This window comes from Loxodonta africana, chromosome 4 (genome assembly GCF_030014295.1).
Source record: "Loxodonta africana isolate mLoxAfr1 chromosome 4, mLoxAfr1.hap2, whole genome shotgun sequence".
NCBI lineage: Eukaryota > Metazoa > Chordata > Mammalia > Proboscidea > Elephantidae > Loxodonta > Loxodonta africana.
Genome location: NC_087345.1, coordinates 5,849,289 through 5,870,572, shown reverse-complemented (window position 1 = coordinate 5,870,572; position 21,284 = coordinate 5,849,289). Strand labels below are relative to the sequence as shown.

Below are 21,284 nucleotides of genomic sequence, written 5' to 3'. Positions count from 1 at the left end.
TAATGGTAATTACTGAAGCACAGGATGTTGTCTGGGGTATGTCCTGTCCTGGAGCCCTTTGATAAAGTTGCTCCCTTTTTCTCCTCTTTCCTTTTTTTTAAGTCAGGTTTATTAATGTATAATTTATGTACAGTAAAATTCACCCTTTTTAGTCTTTTTTTTAAATCGTGAAAACGTACACAACAAAGCATACGCCAGTTCAACAGTTTCTACTTGTACAAGGCAGTGGCGTTGATGATACTTGTCAAGTTAACCTTTTAGTTTTGACAAACTCATATGGCCATGTGGCCATGGCCCCAGTCAAGATATAGAACCATACCATCACCCTCCAAAATTCCCTTGAACCCTTTTGCTCAAGCCTTCCCCCACCCTAGCCCCTGGCAGCCCCTGATCTGTTTTCTGTCCTTACAGTTTTGCCTTTTCCAGAATGTCATAAATGGAATCATACAGGATGGAGCCTTTTGAGCCTGGCTTCTTTCACTTGGCTTAATGCCTTTGATTGTTGTTGGTGTCTTGGTGTATCAGATGTACCGAGACTTTGAGAACATCCAGGCAGAGTCCTTCTTTTTATTGCTGAGTGGTGTTCCCTTGTACAGGAGTCCCTGGGTGGCACAAACCTTTAAGCTCTCAGCTATTGGCTGATAGGTTGGCTGTTTGAACCCACCCAGAGGTGCCTTGAGAGATTGTCCTGGTGATCTGCTTCCGAAAGGTCACAGCCTTGGAAACCCTATGGAGCATTTCTCCTCTGCATGCATGGGGTCACCGTGAATCAAAACAGACTCGACAGCAACTTACAACGACAGGGCACCATTGTACAGATAGACCAGTTTGTTTATTCATTCGCCAACTGAAGGACACGTAGGCTGTTTCCATTTCTTGGTGATTATGGGCAGAGCTGCTATAAAGTTCACGTAAAAGTTTTTGTGTGAATATAGGTTTTCACTTCTCTTGGGTCGATATCTAGGAGTGGGTCATATGGTTAGGCGTGTATTTAACTCTGTAAGAAATTGGCAAACTGTTTTCAAGAGCAGTTGTACCATTTTGCATTTCCACCAGCAGTGTATGAGAGTTCCAGTTGCTCTGCATCCTTGTCAGCACTTGGTATTGTCAGGTTTTATTTTAGCTGTTTTAATAGGTGCGTGTGGTACCTCAGTGTGTGTATTTATGGTTTTTCTTTTTTGGATGTAAATATACGTTTTATTTTTAAACTGCCCCAACAGAATGAACAACTTTGTCTCCCTCACATCTGTTTTGGGAACCACCATGACTATCAACTTCCGAAACACTTTCATCACCCCAAATAGAAACTCTGTACCCATTGGGCAATGACTCCCCAGTCTTCCCTCCCTCAGCTACCGGTAGCCACTTATCTACTTTCTGACTCTATGCATTTGCCTATTTTAGATATTCCAAGTAAGTGGGACCATACAATATTTTTTTTTTGTGTCTGACTTATTTCACTCAGCATGACGTTTTCAGGGTCTGTCCATGTCATAGCGAGCATCAGGACTCCATTCCTTTCTACAGCCGAGTTAGTGCATTCCTCCTCTTTTTAGAAAATGAGTTGTCTTGATTTGTTTACTGCTGGATTGTGGCTGATCAAGGATTCTAACCCACTGCCACTGAGTCAATTCCGACTCACAGATTCTGTTTAGTTGAAGTACTCGTGTGTGTGGGAGGGTCTATGTGGGTGCAGTCCTTAGTTTAGAAGGTAGCAGCCCTCTGCAGGAGGGTGGGGGACCCCATGGTCAGATGGGGTGCTGTGGCACCCGAGAGGCAGGTATACCTGATATCAGAAATGGGCTGTTGCTGCTGCCACTGGAAGCCAAGTCTCCAGGCCCCGAGAGGGCAGATGAGGGCAGGATGGGTGGGGCTTTGTCCCCTTGCAGCCACCCTTATCAGCTCCCTGGGGCAGATTTCGGGCTGGAACTAAAAGGGGAGGGACAAATGTGGCCAGAGGAATGAGTGAAGGGAGGAGGCGTGTATTGAAGAGGGGTTAATGCTAAAAGGTAAGACAGTGTCCCCTGCATAAGCTAGGCAGGGCAGGGTCCTGGGGACCTTGTGTGACGGGGCAGCTCAGGAGTGGAATAATGAGGTGTAGGGTGACGTGAGGACATTTCGAGGCTTCGAAAGCATCCAGAGGGGCAGCGAAAATGAGGGACACCTTCCATGAGATGGATTGACACAGTGGCCACAATGGTGGACTTGTTCCTACTGATAGAATTGCCCTACACTGGATTACAGGTAGTCTGTGGTTTGCGATGGGGTTCCGTACCAGCAACTTCATTGTAAGTTGGTTCTGATGTAAGTTGGATACTTCATTTCAAAGTAACAACTGATGATTCTGATGGTACAAAACACTGAATGAGATCACGCTATGATGAAGTCGGAGTTGTCATGGCTGTCAGGTGGTGGGCAGTTCGGTTGTTGCGTGTTGTTCGAGTTGGAAATTGTCCACCTTTCTGTCTGTTACGCCTTCCACACTGATGTCATTGTAAGCCGGGCCATAGCCTGCTCTGTGGCAGTGTTTCGAACAGTAAATCATAAAACTGGACATCTGGGTGTGAAATCTGAGAATGGTAACATCAGCGAACTACTCACTGCAGCACTGTTTGTGGTACGCATCACTGACGGTAAGATGTACAAAAAAAAAAGGACGGTGGTAAGTGCGGTTCGTGGTAACCCGACTGCGTCATAAGCTGGGACTACCTATTACAAATCTCGTCTCACATTAAAACACCAGGACAGCTTGCTGTTTGCGCCAAGATTTCTGAAAGGACTCCTTATTTAGTCCGAAAGGCTGTTGTTGTTCGGTGCCATCAAGTCGGTTCTGACTGATAGCAACCCCGTGTACAACAGAGTGAAACACTGCCGGGTCCTGCACCATCCTCACAATCGTTGCTATGCTTGAGCCCACTGTGTCAATCCACCTCGTTGAGGGTCTTCCTCTTTTTCGCTGACCCTCTACTTTACCAAGCATGATGTCCTTCCCCAGGGACTGATCCCTCCTGACAACATGTCCAAAGTGCATGAGACAAAGTTTCGCCGTCCTCGCTTCCAAGGAGCATCCTGGCTGTACTTCCTTCGCCCTACGCTGATACTGCCCCATTGACATAACACAGAAAACCCTATGCCCAAATCAGATTATAACCACAGGTATAAAAGGATTTACAACACAGATTTTTGGGGGCCATGGTTCGGTTCACAACACTGAGCCACACTTTGCGAACCACCGTTTTAGGCACTGAGAGAGATTTCCCTCCAGGGGTGAACGGGCCTCCCTCCCCCATTTCATTTAAATCCTTCTTGTTTGTTTTATTTTAAAATTTAGTTTTAAAGTTTTAATTTACTGTTGAGTAGTCAACACATTCAGAATTCAGAACTGGAAAGGAGTGGAAGTGTAGGATGGGTCCCCAGCCGCCTATCCTGTCTCCTCAGCGGGGTCACCAGTGTCCAGGCGGGTCCTTCTGAGCTGCTGTCTCTGTCATTGTTCTCTCTCTTCTTCTGCTGTTTCTTCCTCTTCCTTCTCCCCTCCTCCCTTCCTCCCCGTGGCAGTGCATACTGGTGAGTGCTGTGCTCTCAGTGGGTAACTGCATTGGCCACCTCACCACAGAGTGTATGAGGGCCCCCCTCCTTGGTAAGGTCAGGGCTCCCTGTGTGACTGTCCCCTGGGCGTGGACACTGAGGTTGCATCCAGCCTTTTTTTCCCAACTGCAGAAACCACTCTGCAGGGTATAGCCACAGTGGAAAGCAGTTTGGTGGGTCCTCAAAAAGTTGAACATAGAGTCACCATATGGCCCAGCAACCCTAGCCCTAGGTGTGTACCCAGAAAAAGTGAAGGCAGGCATGCAACAGAAACCTGTCCACCAGTGTTCATTGCTGCACTTTTCACAACGGCCAAAAGGTGGAAACAGCCCGTGAGCGGATAAGCAAAACGTGGTGTATCCGTACAGGGGACTATCACTCAGCCGTAAAGCGACATGAAGTCCTGATCCGTGCCACAACACGGCTGGACCTTGGTAACATCATTGCTGAGTGAGATAAGCCGGTTGCCAAAGGACAAATACTGTATAATCTTACTTACATGAAATAAACAAATACGTAGAAAGCAATGATTGTTGGTGGTTACAAGGGTGAGAGCAAGGGGAAAAGAGGACGTTCTTGCTTGGGGGGTGGTGAGCGTGTGTTGATGGTGGAGGAACCGTTAGGAAAAGGGTAGCGAAAATGGCAGCGTGACAGGAAAAATGTGATCGGCTTCACTGAATTGTACATGTAGGAAGCGTTCAGCTGATGTATGTTTAGTCGTGTTTATTTTCAGCACGATTAAAACAAAAACAAGAACCCCGTTCTCCCTGTGCCTTGTCCGTGCATCATTCCATGTGTGTGAAGAGGGGAGACTCCTGGAAACGCAGTTGTCATTTTTCTAGATATTGAAAAATCGCCCTCCACTGGCCCGTGGGAGAGACCCAATCTCTGTCCTCGCGTCCACGCCGGTGCGCCTTTGCCGGTCCTCTAGGTAGGCTGATTATTCCGTGTGGTTCTAGCCTGCATTTCTCTCACTGTAAGTGGGTTTAATCATCTGTCTGTGAGCGTTTGAGAGTTGTTTGTTTTTCCTTGTTTGTACCTTTTACATTCAAGTTTATCATCCATCTTGAATTGATTTTGGGAAGGTATGAAGTGTGGATCTTGTGTTATCTTCCTCCAGATAGCCACTCCTCCCTCCCCCCACCCCCAAAATAAAACAAAACTCGTTACCGTTGAGTTGATTCCAACTCATGGTGACCTCACGTGTTACAGAGTAAAACTGAGTTCCTTAGGGTTTTCCTCGCTGTAATCTTTACAGAAGCAGATTGCCAAGCCTTCCTTCCGTGGTGCCGCTAGGTGGGTTTGAACCCCTGACCCTTCGGTTAACAGCCAAGCGCTTAACCTTTGTGCCACCAGGACTCCTTGATAGCTGCCTGGGTGTCCCTAATCACTGAGTAACTTTTCTCTGTCCCTCCAATTTAAAATGCCACTTTGGTCCCGTGGTTCTTGTACATTCCAGTTTGTTCCGTGGCTCTGCTGCATGTTCTTGTCACCCTTTTAAAATACGGTCGCTGTCTCAGGTTTTACTCCATGGTGGGGCTGGTGCCCTTCATCACTCTCGTTTTCCTGAATTTTCCCGCCTATTCGATGTGCTTGTCCTTCATTATAAACCTAAGACTTATGTTGCTTCCTTTAGAATCTTTTTGTTGTTTTTTTTGAGATGATCCCATTACACTGACAGATTGGTTAAGGGTGAGTTGGTCTCTCTGTATCTGTTTTGTTCCTTTAGCTGATTTCCAACTTACAGAAAACTTGCAAGTTCTCTGTTTTCCTCACTCATTTAGTCGATATTTATTTATTCATTTTAGTGTTGACTTGTGGATTCTTATTTAATTCAGTTGTGGCTATCATATTATTTTGATGACCTGATGACCAAGATGCCCTGACTCAGTCACCTCATATGCATGAGAAAGCTGGACAATGAAAAAGACAGAAGAATTGATGCATTTGAATTGTGGTGTTGGCAAAGAATATTGAGTATACTGTGGACTGCCAGAAGAACAAACAAATCAGCCTTGGAAGAAATATCCCCAGAATGTTTCTTAGGAGCGAGGGTGGAGAAACTTTGACTCGGTTACTTTGGACACGTCATCAGGAAAGACCAGCCAGTAGAAGCGGACGTCATGTTTGGTAGGAGAGGGTAACCTTTCAAGAGATGAACTGACGCAACAGCTCCAACAGGGGACTCAAACATACCAGTGATCGTGAGGAAGGCACAGGACAGGGCAACATTTTGTTCTATTGTATGTAAGGTCTCTGTGAGTCAGAACCGCCTTGATAGCCACTAACAACAAGAGTCGTATTTTACCATCATTATTTATTTTAATCTCAGTTTGTCCCAGATGAGCGCAGTGGAGCCCCTTTAAGTTGGCCCCTGTGTCCTTCTGGCCCGTCTCCATGGTTCTTTGAGCACTGGCTTTCTTTTCAGCCCAGGCCCATTTGTTCTTTCCCTCTGCTAGCCTGGGAATCAGCCATTTCTCTCAGGAGCCTGGTTCCTTTTAATGGAGAAGGGATATGTCTTAGTTATCTAGTGCTGCTATAACAGAAATACCACAGGTGGATAGCTTTAACAAACAGACATTTATTCTCTCACAGTTTAGGAGGCTAGAAGCCTGAATTCAGGGTGCCAGCTCCAGGGGAAGGCTTTGTCTCTCCATCAGCTCTGGGGGAAGGTCCTTGTCATCAATCTTCCTGTGGTCTAGGAGCTTCTCGTCACAGGGACCCCGGGTACAAAGGATGCACTCCCCTCCTGGTTCTTCATTCTTTGTGGTGGGAGGTCCCTCTCCTCTCTACTCACTTCTCTCTTTTATATCTCTAAAGAGATTGACTCAAAATACAACCTAATCTTGTGGATTGAGTCCTTCCTTATTAACATAACTGCCTCTAATCCTGCCTCATTAACATCATAGAGGTTAGGATTTACAACGCATAGGAGAATCACATCAGATGAGAAAATGGTGGACAACTATGTAATACTGGGAATCATGGCCTAATCAAGTTGATAAACATTTTTGGGGGCCACAGTTCAATCCCTAACAGGGTATTTAGAAACTAAGATCTGGGGGACAGATGTGCTCATTGCTACTGGGTGTCATTGTTTCTAGCCCCTCTAAGTGGACAGAGCTAGGAAACACCTGCCCATATCTGCACATATAATTGTCTGTGTATATGTATATGTGTGTGGATGTATTTATATATACATAAGACGGCACACTTCTGTATTCATCTCTCTGTGAGTTCACACAGGGCTCCTTCCGTCCTCCCTTTTTCTATGTAGCTCCCTCCTCCAGCATGAGAAACCTGGCAGTTGTTTCAGAGTGGATAACCCACCTCTATTCCACCTCAACATAAAGAACACAAAAATCCTCACAACTGGACCAATAACCAACATCATACTAAATGGAGAAATTAATGATGTTGTCAAAGGTTTTATTTTGCTTGGATTCACAATCAATACCTGTGGAAACAGCAGTCAAGAAATCAAACGATGTATTGTGTTGGGCAAATCTGCTGTAAAAAACCTCTTGAAGATTTTGAAAAGCAAAGATGTCACCTTGATGTCTAAGGTGCGCCATGGTGTTTTCAGTTGCCTTATGTGCATGTGAAAGCTGGACAATGAATAAGGAAGACTGAAGAATAATTGATGTTTTTTTTTTGAGTTGTGGTGTTGGCAAAGAATATTGGACTGCCGTGGACTGCCAGAAGAACAAACAAGCTGTCTCAGAAGTACAGCCAGAGTGCTCCTTGAAAGTGAGGATGGCAAGACTCATGTATGTGTTATCAGGAGAGACTTAGTCCCTGGAGAAGGACATCATGTTTGGCAAGGTAGAGGGTCAGCGAAAGGGAGGGAGACTTTTGATGAGATGGATTGGCACAGTGGCTGCAACAGTAGACTCAAACAGCAATGACTGTTTGATGGCCCAGGACCAGGCAGTGTTTCATTGTCTTGTACGTAACGGCCGCTATGAGTCAGAACCAACAGCACCTAAAAATCACAGCATTTGTTTGGAGGAATCCCTGGGTGGTACAAACAGTTAACGCTCTCGGCTGCTAACCAAAAGGTTGGGGGTTTGAGTCTACCCAGGGGCACCTTGGAGGAAAAGCCTGGTGGTCTTCTTCTGAACAACAAGCTATCGAGAACCCTGTGGGGTGCAGTTCTACTCCGACACACGTGGGGCTGCCATGAGCCAGAGTTGACTTATTTGAATGGAGTTCTTTTTATCGTTCACCGGGGGGCATAGAGCCCCTGTAATGTGTCCAGAAGCACCTCTGTATCATTCATTTGAAATATGTGGTGGTGCTTGGGTTTCCATTTGTATTCCACTTTGAGGTAGAATACATCTCCCTTTCCTGGTTGAGTTCCTTTGTTCTCTTGTTGAAGCATGTGACATGGCTCCAAAAGCGAGGTGCACACAAAAAGGTCCCCTCAAAGACGTGTCACCCCCATTCCTTCTGTTCTCTGCACCCCACTCCCTTCCACCCCTCTGCTGACAGTCCCCGGTGCCTCATTCTCCCTGTGTTTTCTCTTTGCACAAACGAGCAGGTAGCTGCCCATCACGTTCTCTTTTATTTCTCCTCCTTTCCAGGTCGGAGCAGCACATGAAGCGAATGATGGATACACTCGTCAGGTCTTTGCTTTTTCACTTGAGGAATTAGCCTGGCACTTACTCCACGGCAGCGCATAGAGGTTTCCAGAGTGGACTCTCTTGGTGGCATGTATTCTTGTTCAGGCTCACGACAGACCTTCCCGCTTGCTCGGCTCTCTCTCTCTCTCTTTCTCTGGTCTCGTGATGGGTTCTGGCACATTTTTATGGAAGTTAATTTCCAGGCACCTCATTGCCTGGAGTTTCTCTCTCTGGGTGTTTTTTCAGGCCTCGTGTCTTGGGGTCAGTGGGGCCAGCTGACTGGGCGATGGGAAGGCAGTGGTGCTGGGCAGAGCCTCCAGGGCTGGTGCTGCCCTTGGACAGTGTCCTTGCCAGGAAGTGACTGGGCATGCCCCACTTGCTTCCAGGTGGCACAGGAGGGCTCTGGCCTGGAGTCAAGTCCCCCAGGGCTGTGGATGCTGTATGCACCAGGCTGGTGGCTTTGAGATCCTGCGAGTCACCCACAAATGCAGGGGCCCTCAGGTGCCACTAACTTGACGTTTCTTTATATAGAGAGTTCCCGTGTTTAGGTCACAGGTGTAAAGGGGTATGTGCCATAGTGGATGGCTTGGGAAAAAACCTGAATTGGGTTCAGACTTAGCTGTGCCACTTGCGGGTGACTTGCAGACCTGGTGGGCCTCAGAAAAAAGGTGGTAGTCCCTGACCCCATCTCAGGCTCAGCTGCTCTCTGAGGGGGCAGTCCCAGCCTGGAGGACACACAGCATCACTGTCCAGTCAGCACAGGCCAGTCCTTTGACCCCAAGACACAGGGGCCACAGAGAGCCCAGGGGAACTAAAAATAGTCACCAAAGGGAGAAACCCCACACAACAAACTGCCTGGAAACGAGCATTTACACTGAGGTGCTGAGCTGTTGGGGAGGAGCCATGACTGGGGACTGGTCTCCCAGGTGCATGTCTGGCCCCGGAGCAGGCTGCCATCATCACTAGCGCCTTGTAGGGTTTTCTGCAGTGTAGCATCCAAGAGCCGTGAGCTAGTGCCTAGGGGCTGGGCCTGGACGGAACACTGACCCTGGTCCTTTACACCCTTTGTGATCTGCCGCCTGGTGTGGTCCCAGTGGCTTGTCAGGAGAGGCATCAACTCTAGAAGGGCAGGGGCCCAGAGGTCTGGGAGACCCTGACATTTCATTTGGGGACCCTTGGGGCTGGATGGCATTGAGCACAGCCTGAGGACAGCGGGCGGGCCCTGGAGTAAGGGTTTATTAAATGGGGCTGGGAGGGGCGACCCTGGCCCAGATGCTTAGGTCCCCTTGCCCTGTGGACGGCCTACCTGGTCTGCATGGGTGTAGCTGTCTGGTTTCTGCTCCCAGCGTTGTCTCTGGCCTCTTTCTTCCTCCTGGGAACTCACATTGTGCATTTGACCTTGGCCCCGTTTCTCGCGTCTGCCCCTGAGTGCTGCCAGGAAAGAAGGAGGTGAGAAGGAAGCTCTGTTGTTGACTGAGCCTGGCTCCATTTCTTGCATCTGCCACTGAGTGCTGCTGGGGAAAGAGGCACCATTGTTGACTGAGCCTGGCTCCCTGCGTGGTGTTGACAGCTTGAGACAGCAGAGTCAAGCAGTAGTAGGCTGGAGCCAGCTCATCCCAGTAGCCACAGTGAAAGGCCTAGGTCCAATATTTGCCACTCCCCAAAAAGTTCTGAGCCAGGCTATAGTTCAAAATGGATGCTGGTCCTGAGTGACCAATGTCCAAAAAGAAATGGGAGGAGTGAGACAGAACCCCCATGATGTTTTATTAAAAACCCCGTTTCCTTTACTGGGCTTACCCACCCTCCCTCCCCACTAGCTTTGCATTTTAATCCCACTTTTGCTTGGAGGTTTTATGTAAACCCATGGCGCCTACATAGTACGATTAAGAATGTTGATAACATAACTTGTATGAACTCCTTACATGTAAACCCTTTTAAAAGTAACTGGCCTGCCCGCCCTTGCTGAGCAGTCTTGGCAGCAGCAGCTCTGACTGACTCCATTTCCTTATACACGAAATCAAGGTACCTTTCCTGTTCTTCCACCTCGGTCCCTCGTTTATTGGCCAATACGAGTCATGCCGAGCACGAGCCTGGGGTCTCTACCTGGTAACATTTCCAAGAGCTGATATTTAGGTTGTCAGGAATTTTGTGAGTTGGCCATGAGTAAAAGTTAAATTATATAAACTTACAACTATAATGAAAACAAAGATACTAAATACTCTAATACCCCTTAGAAGTGGGGATGGTGAGACTTGGGCGCACTTACTTCGGACATGTCATAAGGAAAGACCAATCGCTAGGAAAGGACATCATGGTTGGTAAGGCGGAGAGTTGACGAAGGCAGGGGAGGCCCTTGGTGAGATGGATTGACATGGCAGCCACAACAATGGAGTTAAACATACCAACAATCATGAGGACAGTGCAGGACCAGGCAGCGTTTCGTTATGTCTTACATAAGGTCGCTATGATCGAGAGCCAACTTGGCAGCTAACAACAAATACTCAAAATGCATTGCTTCTGAATTATTTCACTACAGTTTATTGTTGTCTGTGCTCTTGGGGTTATCCCTGTCTGTTGTGTCCGTGTGGTGGGAATGGTCTAGAATGATGGCGACTGTGCATTTCCTCCAACATATGTGCTCGCTCGGCAGCATAACTTTGGCAGCTTGAAATTGGCCGTGGGGAGTCTTTACACTGTGGGAATGGGCACACACCACAAACCAGGGCTTCGCTTCACTTATTGTGCTGTTGGTTGTCCAGGCTAAGGAAAGTAATGGAGAAAATGCTGATATGCAGATTAAATGTAAAAAGTGTGCAATGTTTGTAGCTGTTCATCGTGAACGGCACAGAAATTGAGGAAGCGTCCTTCTGCTGGTAGGAAATTGCTGTCTCATTCAGCGAAGACCTTTGCCATGTCATGGACTCACCGGTGATATTCCAGTACATGTCTTAGTGGTGTTTTGTTGATGTAAGCAAAAGTCTCAACCAACATTCTTGTTGGAACCATACTCATTTGTCATGGGTTGACTGTGGATACAAGAGTTTAGCAGAAATTAATGGAAGTGTTCTATGGAAATCAACAGGCTATGTGGAATTTACACTAAAGAGTACTCTGTATTTTGTTGTTATTTGTGAATTGTGTGCTAGAAATTAAACCCAGTTGTCATCGAGTCAGTTCCGCCTCACGGAGACCCACAGGACAGAGCAGAACTGCCCCATAGGGTTTCCGTGGCTGTAATCTTTATGGAAGCAGACTGCTACGTCTTTCTCCCGTGGAGCAGCTGGTGGGCTCGAACCACTGACCTCCCAGTTAGCAGCCAAGCACTTTAACCACTCTACCACCAGGGCTCCTTGAAGTGTGTGCTACACTTCCTTATATCAGTAAAACTTATAATCCACATGTGTGCGTGCATTTATGCATATGGTTCCCCTCTTCCACTGTCAGCTCACCCCTGAGTCAGGAGCACACCCCACTTCACGGAGGGCGGAACGCAGGCTCAAAAAGGGGCTCCCAGCTCCCCCCTTCCTTCTCTGAACAGGTGTGTATTGAAGCAGAGCCAGTGTCTGCAGCTTGGGTGTACCCAGGAATTCCTGGGGAGCTGCGCCCTCCCAGATGGAGATTGGGGTCCCAAGGATCTGGGAGGAGCCCAAGAACTTGCATTTCTAACAAGCTCCTGCATCCTTCTGGTGCGTCTGGTCTGTGGCTCACCCCAGGGCGACACCAAACCAGACAGGGAGCATGGGTTCCAACAAGGAGCCTCAATGATACAGAAGTTGAGGGCCCCAAGTCAAGGAGACAGGATAACAGCATTAATATTGGCCATCTGAGAGAGGGCGGTCGAGGAAGAGGAGCCAGGATGGGAGCAGGAGTGGTATGTGGGCATCCCCCAGGAGGTCCACTGGTTGCTGAGTGTGGGGAAGGGGAAGGGGCAGGGCAGGGCAGGGCAGAGTGTGCTGGTGAGACTTCGCATCTTACCCTGGTTTTTCCCCCGGGCAGGCTCTGACTGCAGTGTGGCGGAGAGGTTCCACGAGGCCCTGGGGCCATTAGTCATGGGGGCGACGGTGGTCTGGGCCTGGCTGGGGTAGGGGATGGAGGGCAGAGGCATGGACAGATGCCGGCCAATGTGGAGCCAAGTGGCTGGAGCATGTAGTTGGTGGCTAAGCAGTGAGGGTGGGGGAGACCTAGGGACCCTCAGGGCCTGGCTTGAGCAGCAGGTGAGCGTGTTGAGTCCTTTAGTAGGATGGGGACTCTGGGAAGGTGCTGAGAACCCTACTCTGTGCTCAGTGTGTTGTGGTTGAGGTGCTTATGAGGTATGCAACAGGGGGCTGGGGAGCAAAGTTGCCAGTCAGCAGGGCCCAAGGGTGTTGGCTAAGCCAGGAGTGTCTGGGATCCTGCTGCCCTGCAGGCCCTGAGCCCACCCTGCAGGACCCGGGCGCAAATCCAGGGCGAGGGGCTGCTTCCTGGACAAGCTTGGTTTTTGGGGACCTCTGTCATCTGGTGTGGCATAGTGGTTAAGTGCTACGTCTGCTAACCAAAAGGTTGGCAGTTCAAATCCACCAGGTGCTCCTTGGAAACTCTATGGGGCAGTTCTACTCTGTCCTATAGGGTTGCTATGAGTCAGAATTGACTCAACAGCAGTGGGTTTGGTTTTTTGGTTTGGTCATCGGGTGTGAGCCAGGATCCTGAGCCTGATGCTGGGGTGACAGTGAGGAGGCTGGGGGACAGGCAGGGTCAGCATCGCTCAGCGGGCTTCTGGGTCCAGGGGAGCACCCAGGTCCTCAGGCATGGCCTGGCTGCTCCTATGCGGTGGTGGGAGGGTGTACATGGGCAGCTTGCTGGTGTGGGGTACTTGGGGTGTCACTTAGAGATGAGCTGCAGTCGACGTCTCCTCCTTAGTTGAGCCCTCGGTTCCTAAAGAGCTCAGGATCTGCCCTCATGGGCTCTCTAGCTGGGGGCTGGTGGTCTGGGGTCTGACAGCCATCCCAGGACAGACTTGGCAGGGGACCGGGCTGTCTGCTGGGCGTGGTTTTGGGGAGGGGGAGGAGAAGGATGCTCAAGTCTTGCTCAACTCTGTGATTCCCCACAGGAATCTTGTTTAGGAACAAGGGCTGCTTCCTGTGGGAAGCAGACACTGTTTACCGGGGATCTGCAGGAGAGCCGCCGGGTAATGATGGGGTGAGGGCCACAGGGCTGGGGACCGTGGAGGGTGGAGGAGAGGTCCAGCGGGGGGAGATGGCGTGTACCGCGGGCGAGGGGGTAGTGCTGAGGGGGGCGTCTGGGGGACTTGGCCCAGCGTCTGAGGCCAGGAACCACTTCTTTTTAAATCTTGGGCCGAGAGGGAGAAGTGAAGTCCTTTGCGGTCCCCAAGCCCAGTGTTCCCCAGACACTGCCCCCTTTGTGTCCAGAAGCTGGTCAGTGGTTTCACAGTGGCGTGCCATGTCCCAGGGCTAGCAGGGGGCTGGTCGCGGAGCCCGGAGCTGCTGGGCCCTGCTTCCCAGGGGCCAGGGCTCCTCGGTGTCAATCCCTCTCTGTGGCACACATTACCAGTTCCTTGCAGAGTCTCTGGTTCTGGAGAATGGGGGGCCTGAAGTAGCTGCAGCCGAGGACCCCTCCCCAGTGCGTCCACTTCCAGATGGAGGTACGAGGGTGGGGGGGGGTTGGGGGGACACAGGCCCTGCCCGGAGCAGATGCCCCAGCTGTCCCGGGGGCAGGGGTCTTCCAGAGCCCATTTGGGTCCCCTGTGGAAGGGCTGCGGCAGCACACGGGTGGTGAGTTAGCCATCAGCCCCCTCTTACCCCACCGAGATCCAATGGTACTGTAGTTGTGCGGCCCAGGGAAGGTTCAGGAGGAGGGAAGGGAGGCCACCTGGGGACCAGGCAATGCTGTGGGAACTCGCAGGAGAAAGGAGCCAGTTGTCTGAGAGTGTGGGTCCAGCCACACAGGGTCAGGCAGGAGAAGACAGAAGGGAGGCTGGTCTGAGAGGGTGACCTGCACCATTGGAGGTGGACATGCAGGAAGTTTCTGGAAGCTGGGCATTCCCAGTGGGTGGGCCTGGAGGTACATGTGGAGGAGGTGGGGTCAGCTGGAGGGGTGAGTCTGTGGAGAGTGTCTGGGACTGCAGGTTCAGGAGTTGGGGCTCCCTTTCCATGGGTCGTGGGGTGAGGGATGGGTAGCTGGGAGGGGGTGGTTGGGTGAAGGGAGGGTGGGGGGAAGCAGTAGCAGAAGGGAGGGGCAAGGAAGGCCTGGGCAGGAGGTCACCCCTGGATGTCAGCTCTGTGGCCCCATGGGAAAAGCCCCCACAGCAGGCTCAGCCTTGGGTTGGACACAAGCCTTGCCTTTTCCTGCCCCAAGACAAGGCTCCAGGCACAGATGCCCTTGGCCTCGGGGTCCTTGTCTGTGAATTGGGGGCACCTACGTGAAGGGGTGTCACATGTGCTGGGACGGGAGGGAGCACAGCTTCGCTGCGTCCCAGGGTGAAGGTGGCTGGTGTGATACTCGCTGCACCCTGGTCCCTATCCCACCCCAGCACTAACAGTCATTCCTGTCCAGTAGCGAGGAGAGCAGTGGGCCTGGGACTGGGCCTGCTGGGCTCGGTGGCATCTTTGGATGCCCTTGGCCCCTCACCCCTCCTGAGGGCTGATGTGGGTACCAGGACAAGAAGCCCCGGGGTTGAGGTGGGCTTGGCAGCTGCCGGCACAGCTGGCATCCACGCTGAGGCCGGGAGGGGAACCAGGCAGGGCGGCACTCGCTCCTTTGTCTCTGGCGGCCACTCATTCGCTGGACGCTGGACGGAGCTGGGGCCGGAAGGCCGCCCCCGCTACAGGGAAGGCGAGAACCCCATAAGGTCGGGATTCTCTGACACAGAGCCCTGAAGCAGTGCTGGCAGCAGCCATTCTCGGGGCACGGCTCACCGACGAGCGAACAGTCTCCGCTTTCCTCCAGGTTACAGTTGGGCACTGTCTGCTGTGGGATTAGGAACCCCAGTGCCTGGCTGGTTTCCCCTGACCTCTCCTCCCAGGGCGCTCAGGGAGGAGGAATCCCTCTTGGTCTCTTGGAACCAAAATAAGTAGGTCAGACATTGCTGCATTTCCCTGACCCTGCTTATTTGTATCTTTAATCAAAATTTGTATTTTTAATCAAAAAAGTGATAGGAAAGCATTATAGAAAATTTGGAGAGGGAATCCTCTGGACTTCTTTTTTTTTTTTAATGGATATATTATAGTTTGTTTAGCTATGTCCTTACTTTTCAGTTAGGTTATTTCCAGGTTTTCACTATTAAAAATAAATAGTATTAGGAAAAGCTTAGGAAACTCAGAAGTTATGAGAGAAGGCTTACAAGTTTAACCACATAGAACTTAAAGCTTTTGAGCCGCACTAATAATTTGTTAGCTGCCATCAAGTCCGCCCTCGACTCACGGGGACCTTGAGCACAATGGCTGGGTTGTTGTTGGCTGATGTTTTGGAAGTAGACTGCCAGACCTTTCTTCCTAGTTCACCTTAGTCTGGAAGCTCTGCTGAAACCTGTTCAGCGTCATAGCAACACAAAAGCCTCCATGGACAGCTGGGTGGTGGCCACACATGAGGTGCATGGCCAGGAATCGAATCCGGGCCTCCCGCACGGGAGGCGAGAGTTCTGCCGCAGGCTTCTTGTTAATAACAAAACCAGCTGCCATCCCGTCGACTTCAACTCCTGGTGACCCGTGTGTGTCAGAGCAGAACTGTGCTCCACAGGGTTTTCAGTGGCTGGTTTTTCGAACGTAGATTGCCAGGATTTTCTTCTGGGTGGACTCGAACCTCCAACTTTTCCGTTAACAGCCGAGCGCATTCACTGTTTGCACACCACCTGGGGACTCCTACTAATAACTAAAACCCAAAACCAAACCCGTTGCCGTTGAGTTGATTCTGACTCACACATGACCCTACAGGACAGAGTAAAACTGCCCCATAGGGTTTCCAAGGAGCAGCTGGTAGATTCGAACTGCTGAACTTCTGGTTAGCAGCCATAGCTCTTAACCATTGTGCCGCCAGGGTTTCCATAGTGACCCTGGGGTGATACAAATTGTTACATTGTGATATTAATCTCTCTTGTCTGGTGCAAGCTAACAAGGCCTGATGTTGGCAGAGAAGAGGAGACACTCTCAAATCCTGCTGGTTGGCGATCGCATTGCTAAAACCGTTTTGGAGGGCAACGTGTTCGTAGACAGAGAAGTTTAAATGCATCCCCACTTTGACTCGGTAGAGTCACCCCTAGTCTACAGAAATATGCTTACACACGTGCAAACAGCATTGTGCAGTTCAGTGAAGCTTTGTAAAACTGAGAAAGTGGAAAATTTAAAAAATAACGCTGAAAATAATTGCTCGTCCTGCCTTTTTGCACAGGTACAAGTAATTTTCTAGGAACAGCACCTGGGAATTTCAGAGTCAGAGTTTGTACCAGGGCTTGGGACAAGTTCCTTCCTGTTGACACCCCTGCTGAGAATTTGCATTTCCAACAAGTTCCCACGCGGTGCTAATGCTGCTGGTTAGGGACCAATTATGAGAACCGCTAGTAGAGCAGTAGGTCTCAAAATTTGTCATACGTGAGACTCACCTGGGGATCTCCTTAAACTGTAGGTTCTGATTCAGTGTATCTGGGGTGGAAAGGCAGATACTCAGCAGGGGTTTGAATAACAACGAACAAGTTTGGAGCCCTGGTTTGTACGTTTAAAATATAAATTAAAAAAAAAAACCAAAAACCTGTTGGCGTCAAGTTGATTCCGACTTACAGCGACCTATAGGACAGGGTAGAACTGCCCTATAGAGTTTCCAAGGAGCGCCTGGTGGATTCGAACAGCTGACCTTTTGATTAGCAGCTGTAGCACTTAACCACTACGCCACCAGGGTTTCCAAAACGTAGATAGATGCTGCCAAACTGCCTTCCAAAAAGGCTGTGCCAATTTACACCCGTATGAGAGTTTTGGGCAATTCTCCCAAGCTTGGATATTATCCATCTTACTGATTCTGGAAGTTTTAGAGATGAAAAAATGGTATGTAGTTGTTGTCTGGATCTGCTTTTTCCTGCTTACTGTTGAGTGAGAGATCTTTCCGTGTGTGTATTTACCACTTGTCTGCTTCCTCCTGTGACCCACTGGAGTTTTTAGATGTTTTCAGTAACGGTGGCCGCAGTGTGGTCACCTTTGTCATGTCCTGTTGGCGGCATTCTGTGTGGTGGTTTTTCAGGATTCACGGGGGAAGTCCGTGGGCAGTCGGAGCTCTCCCAGGTTCTTTGGCGTGGACCTCCTGAGCGTTTTCAGGCACGCGACACTCTCCACAATCTGAGTTTTTTCCTAAGATGGTGATTTCAGAGGTGGAGTCACTGTGGCAAACAGCATCACTGTGTTGGTGATTTTTTTTTTTCTGTACCTTAGATGAAGGTTTATAGACCAAACTAGCTTCTCATTAAACAGTTAGTACACATATTGTTTTGGGATATTGGTTGCCAACCCCACGACATGTCAGCACTCTCCCCTTCTCGACCTTGAGTTCCCTGTTACCAGCTTTCTTGTGCCCTCCTGCCTTCTCGTCCTTGTCCCTGGGCTGGTGTGCCCCTTTAGTCTCATTTTGTTTTATGGGCCTGTTTAATCTTTGGCTGAAGGGTGAACCTCAGGAGTGACTTCACTGCTGAGCTAAAAAGGTGTCTGGGGACCATACTCTCAGGGTTTCTCCAGTCTCAGTCAGATCAGTCAGTCTCATCTTTTTTTTTTTCTTTTTCATGAATTAGAATTTTGTTTTACATTTTTCTCCAGCTCTGTCCATGACCCTCTACTGTAATCCCTGTCAGAGCAGTCAGTGATGGTAGCCGGACTCTATCTAGTTGTGCTGGACTCAGCCTGGTGGAGGCTGTGGTAGTTGTGGTCCGTTAGTCCTTTGGACTAATCTCTCCCTTGTGTCTTTAGTTTTCTTCAATCTCCCATGTTCCTGAAGGGGTGAGACCAGTGGAGTATCTTAGGTGGCCGCTCACAGGTTTTAAGACCCCAGATGCTACTCACCCAAGTAGAATGTAGAACATTTTCTCATAAACTGTTAGGCCTATTGAGCTAGATGTTCCCTGAAACCATGGTCCCTGCAGCCCCCAACCCAGCAATTCGCCCCTCAGGGAATTTGGACGTGTCCATGGAGCTTCTGTGACCTTGCCTGGGACAGGTTGTTCTCGGTTCCCCAGTGCTGTGTACAGACTTCTGTGTTGGTGATTCTTGATACATCTGGCCACGGGATTTCACGCTTGTTTCCTTCTCGGTGAGGTTGAAGTCTTCCGTACGTGGTGGTGCTGTTAGTTACAATTCAGTCGGTTTGACTTATGGTGGCCCCACGCATTACAGAGTCGAACTGCTTCGTAGGGCTTTCTTAGCTGTGATCATAACTGGCGACACTGCTGGTTGGGTTTGAACCGCCAACCCTTAGGTTAGCAGTCAAGCATAAGCGTTGCGCCATCCAGAGATATTTTATGGGCGGCGGTGGGCGGGCTTCCTCTTGCTGTGAATTTCTCTGCCGGTGGAGTCTGCTCATTCATGGCCTGAGCTTTTTCGATTTTTATCAACTTATTCAAATGGTTTTACAACAGAGATATTAACCTTCATATATCATTTCTGCTGCAAGTATTCCCCGTTTCGTTGCATTTTCTAGTAAAAATAAAAGTTCTATTAGAAATTAAAAGTAGGAAATAAACAAATGGTTTGGTGGGTCGACTCATTTTGGTGGGAGGCAGGTGGCAAGCGTTCAGCCGGCAGATCCGGGGCAGGGGTATCTGCTGCCTGGTGCTCCCGGGGTGGGCCCGGGCCACATGGGGGTGGCTGTGTGACCTTGTCTGCCCTCTCCCCTCTCCAGGGACCCCGACCGTCATGTTAAGGTGAAGCAGAGGGGTTCGGTGCTGAACATGCTAAGAAGGCTGGACAAAATCCGGTTCAGAGGTCACAAGAGAGACGACTTCCTCGACCTGGCGGAGTCTCCCAATGCCTCGGACACCGAATGCGGAGAGGAGATCCCCCTGAAGATCCCTCGGACTGCACTGCCCCGCGACAGCGAGGAGCTGAGGGACCCTGTGAGTGCTGTGTGCGTGCCACCTGCCTGGTCTCAGGCTGATCCCTTGGGTAGGAGTGAAGGTAGGGGGCTGTCCCAGCTCAGTTCAGCACCCTGGTCCCTCGGGTGGGGTGGGGGCTATCCCCCTCCGCAGATGCCAGGGGAACATGGCCCTCGGAGGGTCCAGTCCTGCCCAGCTGGAGAGAGACAGATACCAGGTTTTTGCCCCCTCATTGTGACTCCCTTGGTCGCCCCCACTGCCGCAGATCTCACGGGGGCTCTCAGCCCTGGTCGGTAATACAACAGCTTCCTTGCTCAGGGTTTAGCCTGAGCCCTCTGCCTCCTGAGTGGTTTCCTGGACGGTTGGCACTCTTCTTGTGGGAACGTGATGCTGAGGGCCCAGGCCTGACCCTGGGAGTGTTGACATGGAGTGGGGTGGGCAGGCAGGGACTGTCTGGAGGCAGGGGCCCCCTCACCTGCCTGGCTTGCCCAGCTGGCTGGGCCAGGGTGCACTTCACTGACCCCTCATCAGCCCCATGGAGTCCGGCTGGGCCTGTGGGCAGTCGGGTGCACTTCATTTGGGGCAACATGTACCCGTTGGGCATCTCTACTGGGTACCTCTGCTGGGCACTGTGTCAGGGCACTGAGGCTGGGCACCTCTGCTGGGCACTGTGGCTGGTTACTGTGGCTGGGCACCTCTGCTGGGCACTGAGTCTGGGCACTGTGGCTAGGCACCTCTGCTGGGCGCTTTTGCTGGGCACTGTGGCTGGGTACCTCTGCTGGGCACAACGGCTGGGCATCTGCGCTGGGCAGTGTGGCAGGGCACCTCTGCTGGGCACTGAGGCTGGATACTGTGTCTGGGCACTGTGGCTGGGTACCTCTGCTGGGCACTGAGGCTGGATGCTGTGGCTGGGTACCTCTGTTGGACACCGCAGCTGGGCACTGTGGCTGGGTACCTCTGCTGGGCACCTCTGCTGGGCACTGAGGCTGGATGCTGTGGCTGGGCACTGAGGCTGGGCACTGTGGCTGGGTACCTCTACTGGGCACTGAGGCTGGGCACTGTGGCTGGGTACCTCTGCTGGGCACCATGGCTGGGCACTGCAGCTGGGCACTGAGGCTGGGCAGGGGTCAGACACATGTGGTCCTCACCTTCTGGACGCCTGCAGAAATCATTGAGTCAGTGGCGGGGGACTTATTGTGGCCCTTCTCTGGCCAGACATGACCACTGGGCTCAGCATTTTGGGCATGCCTGTCTGAGTCCCCATTGCCAGCGAGGGCCCAGACTGTCTCTTGCCAGCTGTGGACACCCAGTCTGGTGGCTGGGGTGTTACTCGAGCCCTGGCCAGCATTCTCAGGGTGTGGCTGTGGGCGGGCCTCCCAGGCCTGCATTACTAATGCTGTCTAACAGGACGGTGAGCGCGAGCGAGTCCCCAGGCCCGGATGAATAATTTACCATGCAGCTTCTCAGCCGGCCTGCTCGCCTGGGTGGCCGGGCTGCTTTCTGGGCTGGGCTGCAGGGCTCCGGTTTGCTCTGCCTGTCCTCTGGCTGCTGGGCCTGGGTGGCTGGGGCCCAGCCTGGTATGTCTCCTAACGTGGGCTGTGCACACAGCAGAGGGAAGCAAGGCTGGAAGGAACGGTGGTACCTTGTCTTGCTCTTGTGCGCCTGCCTGGAAGGCTGGGGGCTGTGGGTCTGGATGGTGGTGGGCGCCTGGGGAATGAGAGTCCCACGCGTGGTCCCAGTCTCAGCGGGGAGGGGGCAGAGCTCTTTTGCATGAGGGTCTTGGCCTGGGCTCGGTGGTGCCTGCCTGGCTCTGGAGACTGTCTAGGTAGAGACCCAGTCTCTACCTATAGCTAGGCCCTGGTTTGAGCATGTGTGTGTCTGCGGGGGCATAAGGCTGTGTGAGAGAGGAAGACAGTGTGGAATTCAGACATTTACCAGCCATGAGGCCTTGGGCAAGTCACCCAGCCTGGTGGGCTTGTGTGCAGGTCACAAGGGTTACTGTAGAAGGTCTGGGTGCC

At 51.1% G+C, this 21,284-nt stretch overlaps 1 protein-coding gene across 4 annotated transcripts in view; it reads left to right on the top strand.

Annotated features, from left to right (window-relative positions):
* GRAMD4 (GRAM domain containing 4) overlaps positions 1–21,284 on the top strand; it is a 100,297-nt gene that overhangs the window by 26,497 nt on the left and 52,516 nt on the right. For 3 of the 4 annotated variants that reach the window (XM_064283356.1, XM_064283355.1, XM_064283358.1), the window contains exon 2: positions 19,074–19,287. In XM_064283356.1, the coding sequence (XP_064139426.1) occupies positions 19,074–19,287 (214 nt within the window). Of the gene's footprint in view, positions 1–19,073; positions 19,349–21,284 lie in introns of those variants that run through there. The other variant, XM_064283359.1, reaches the window with a different exon arrangement.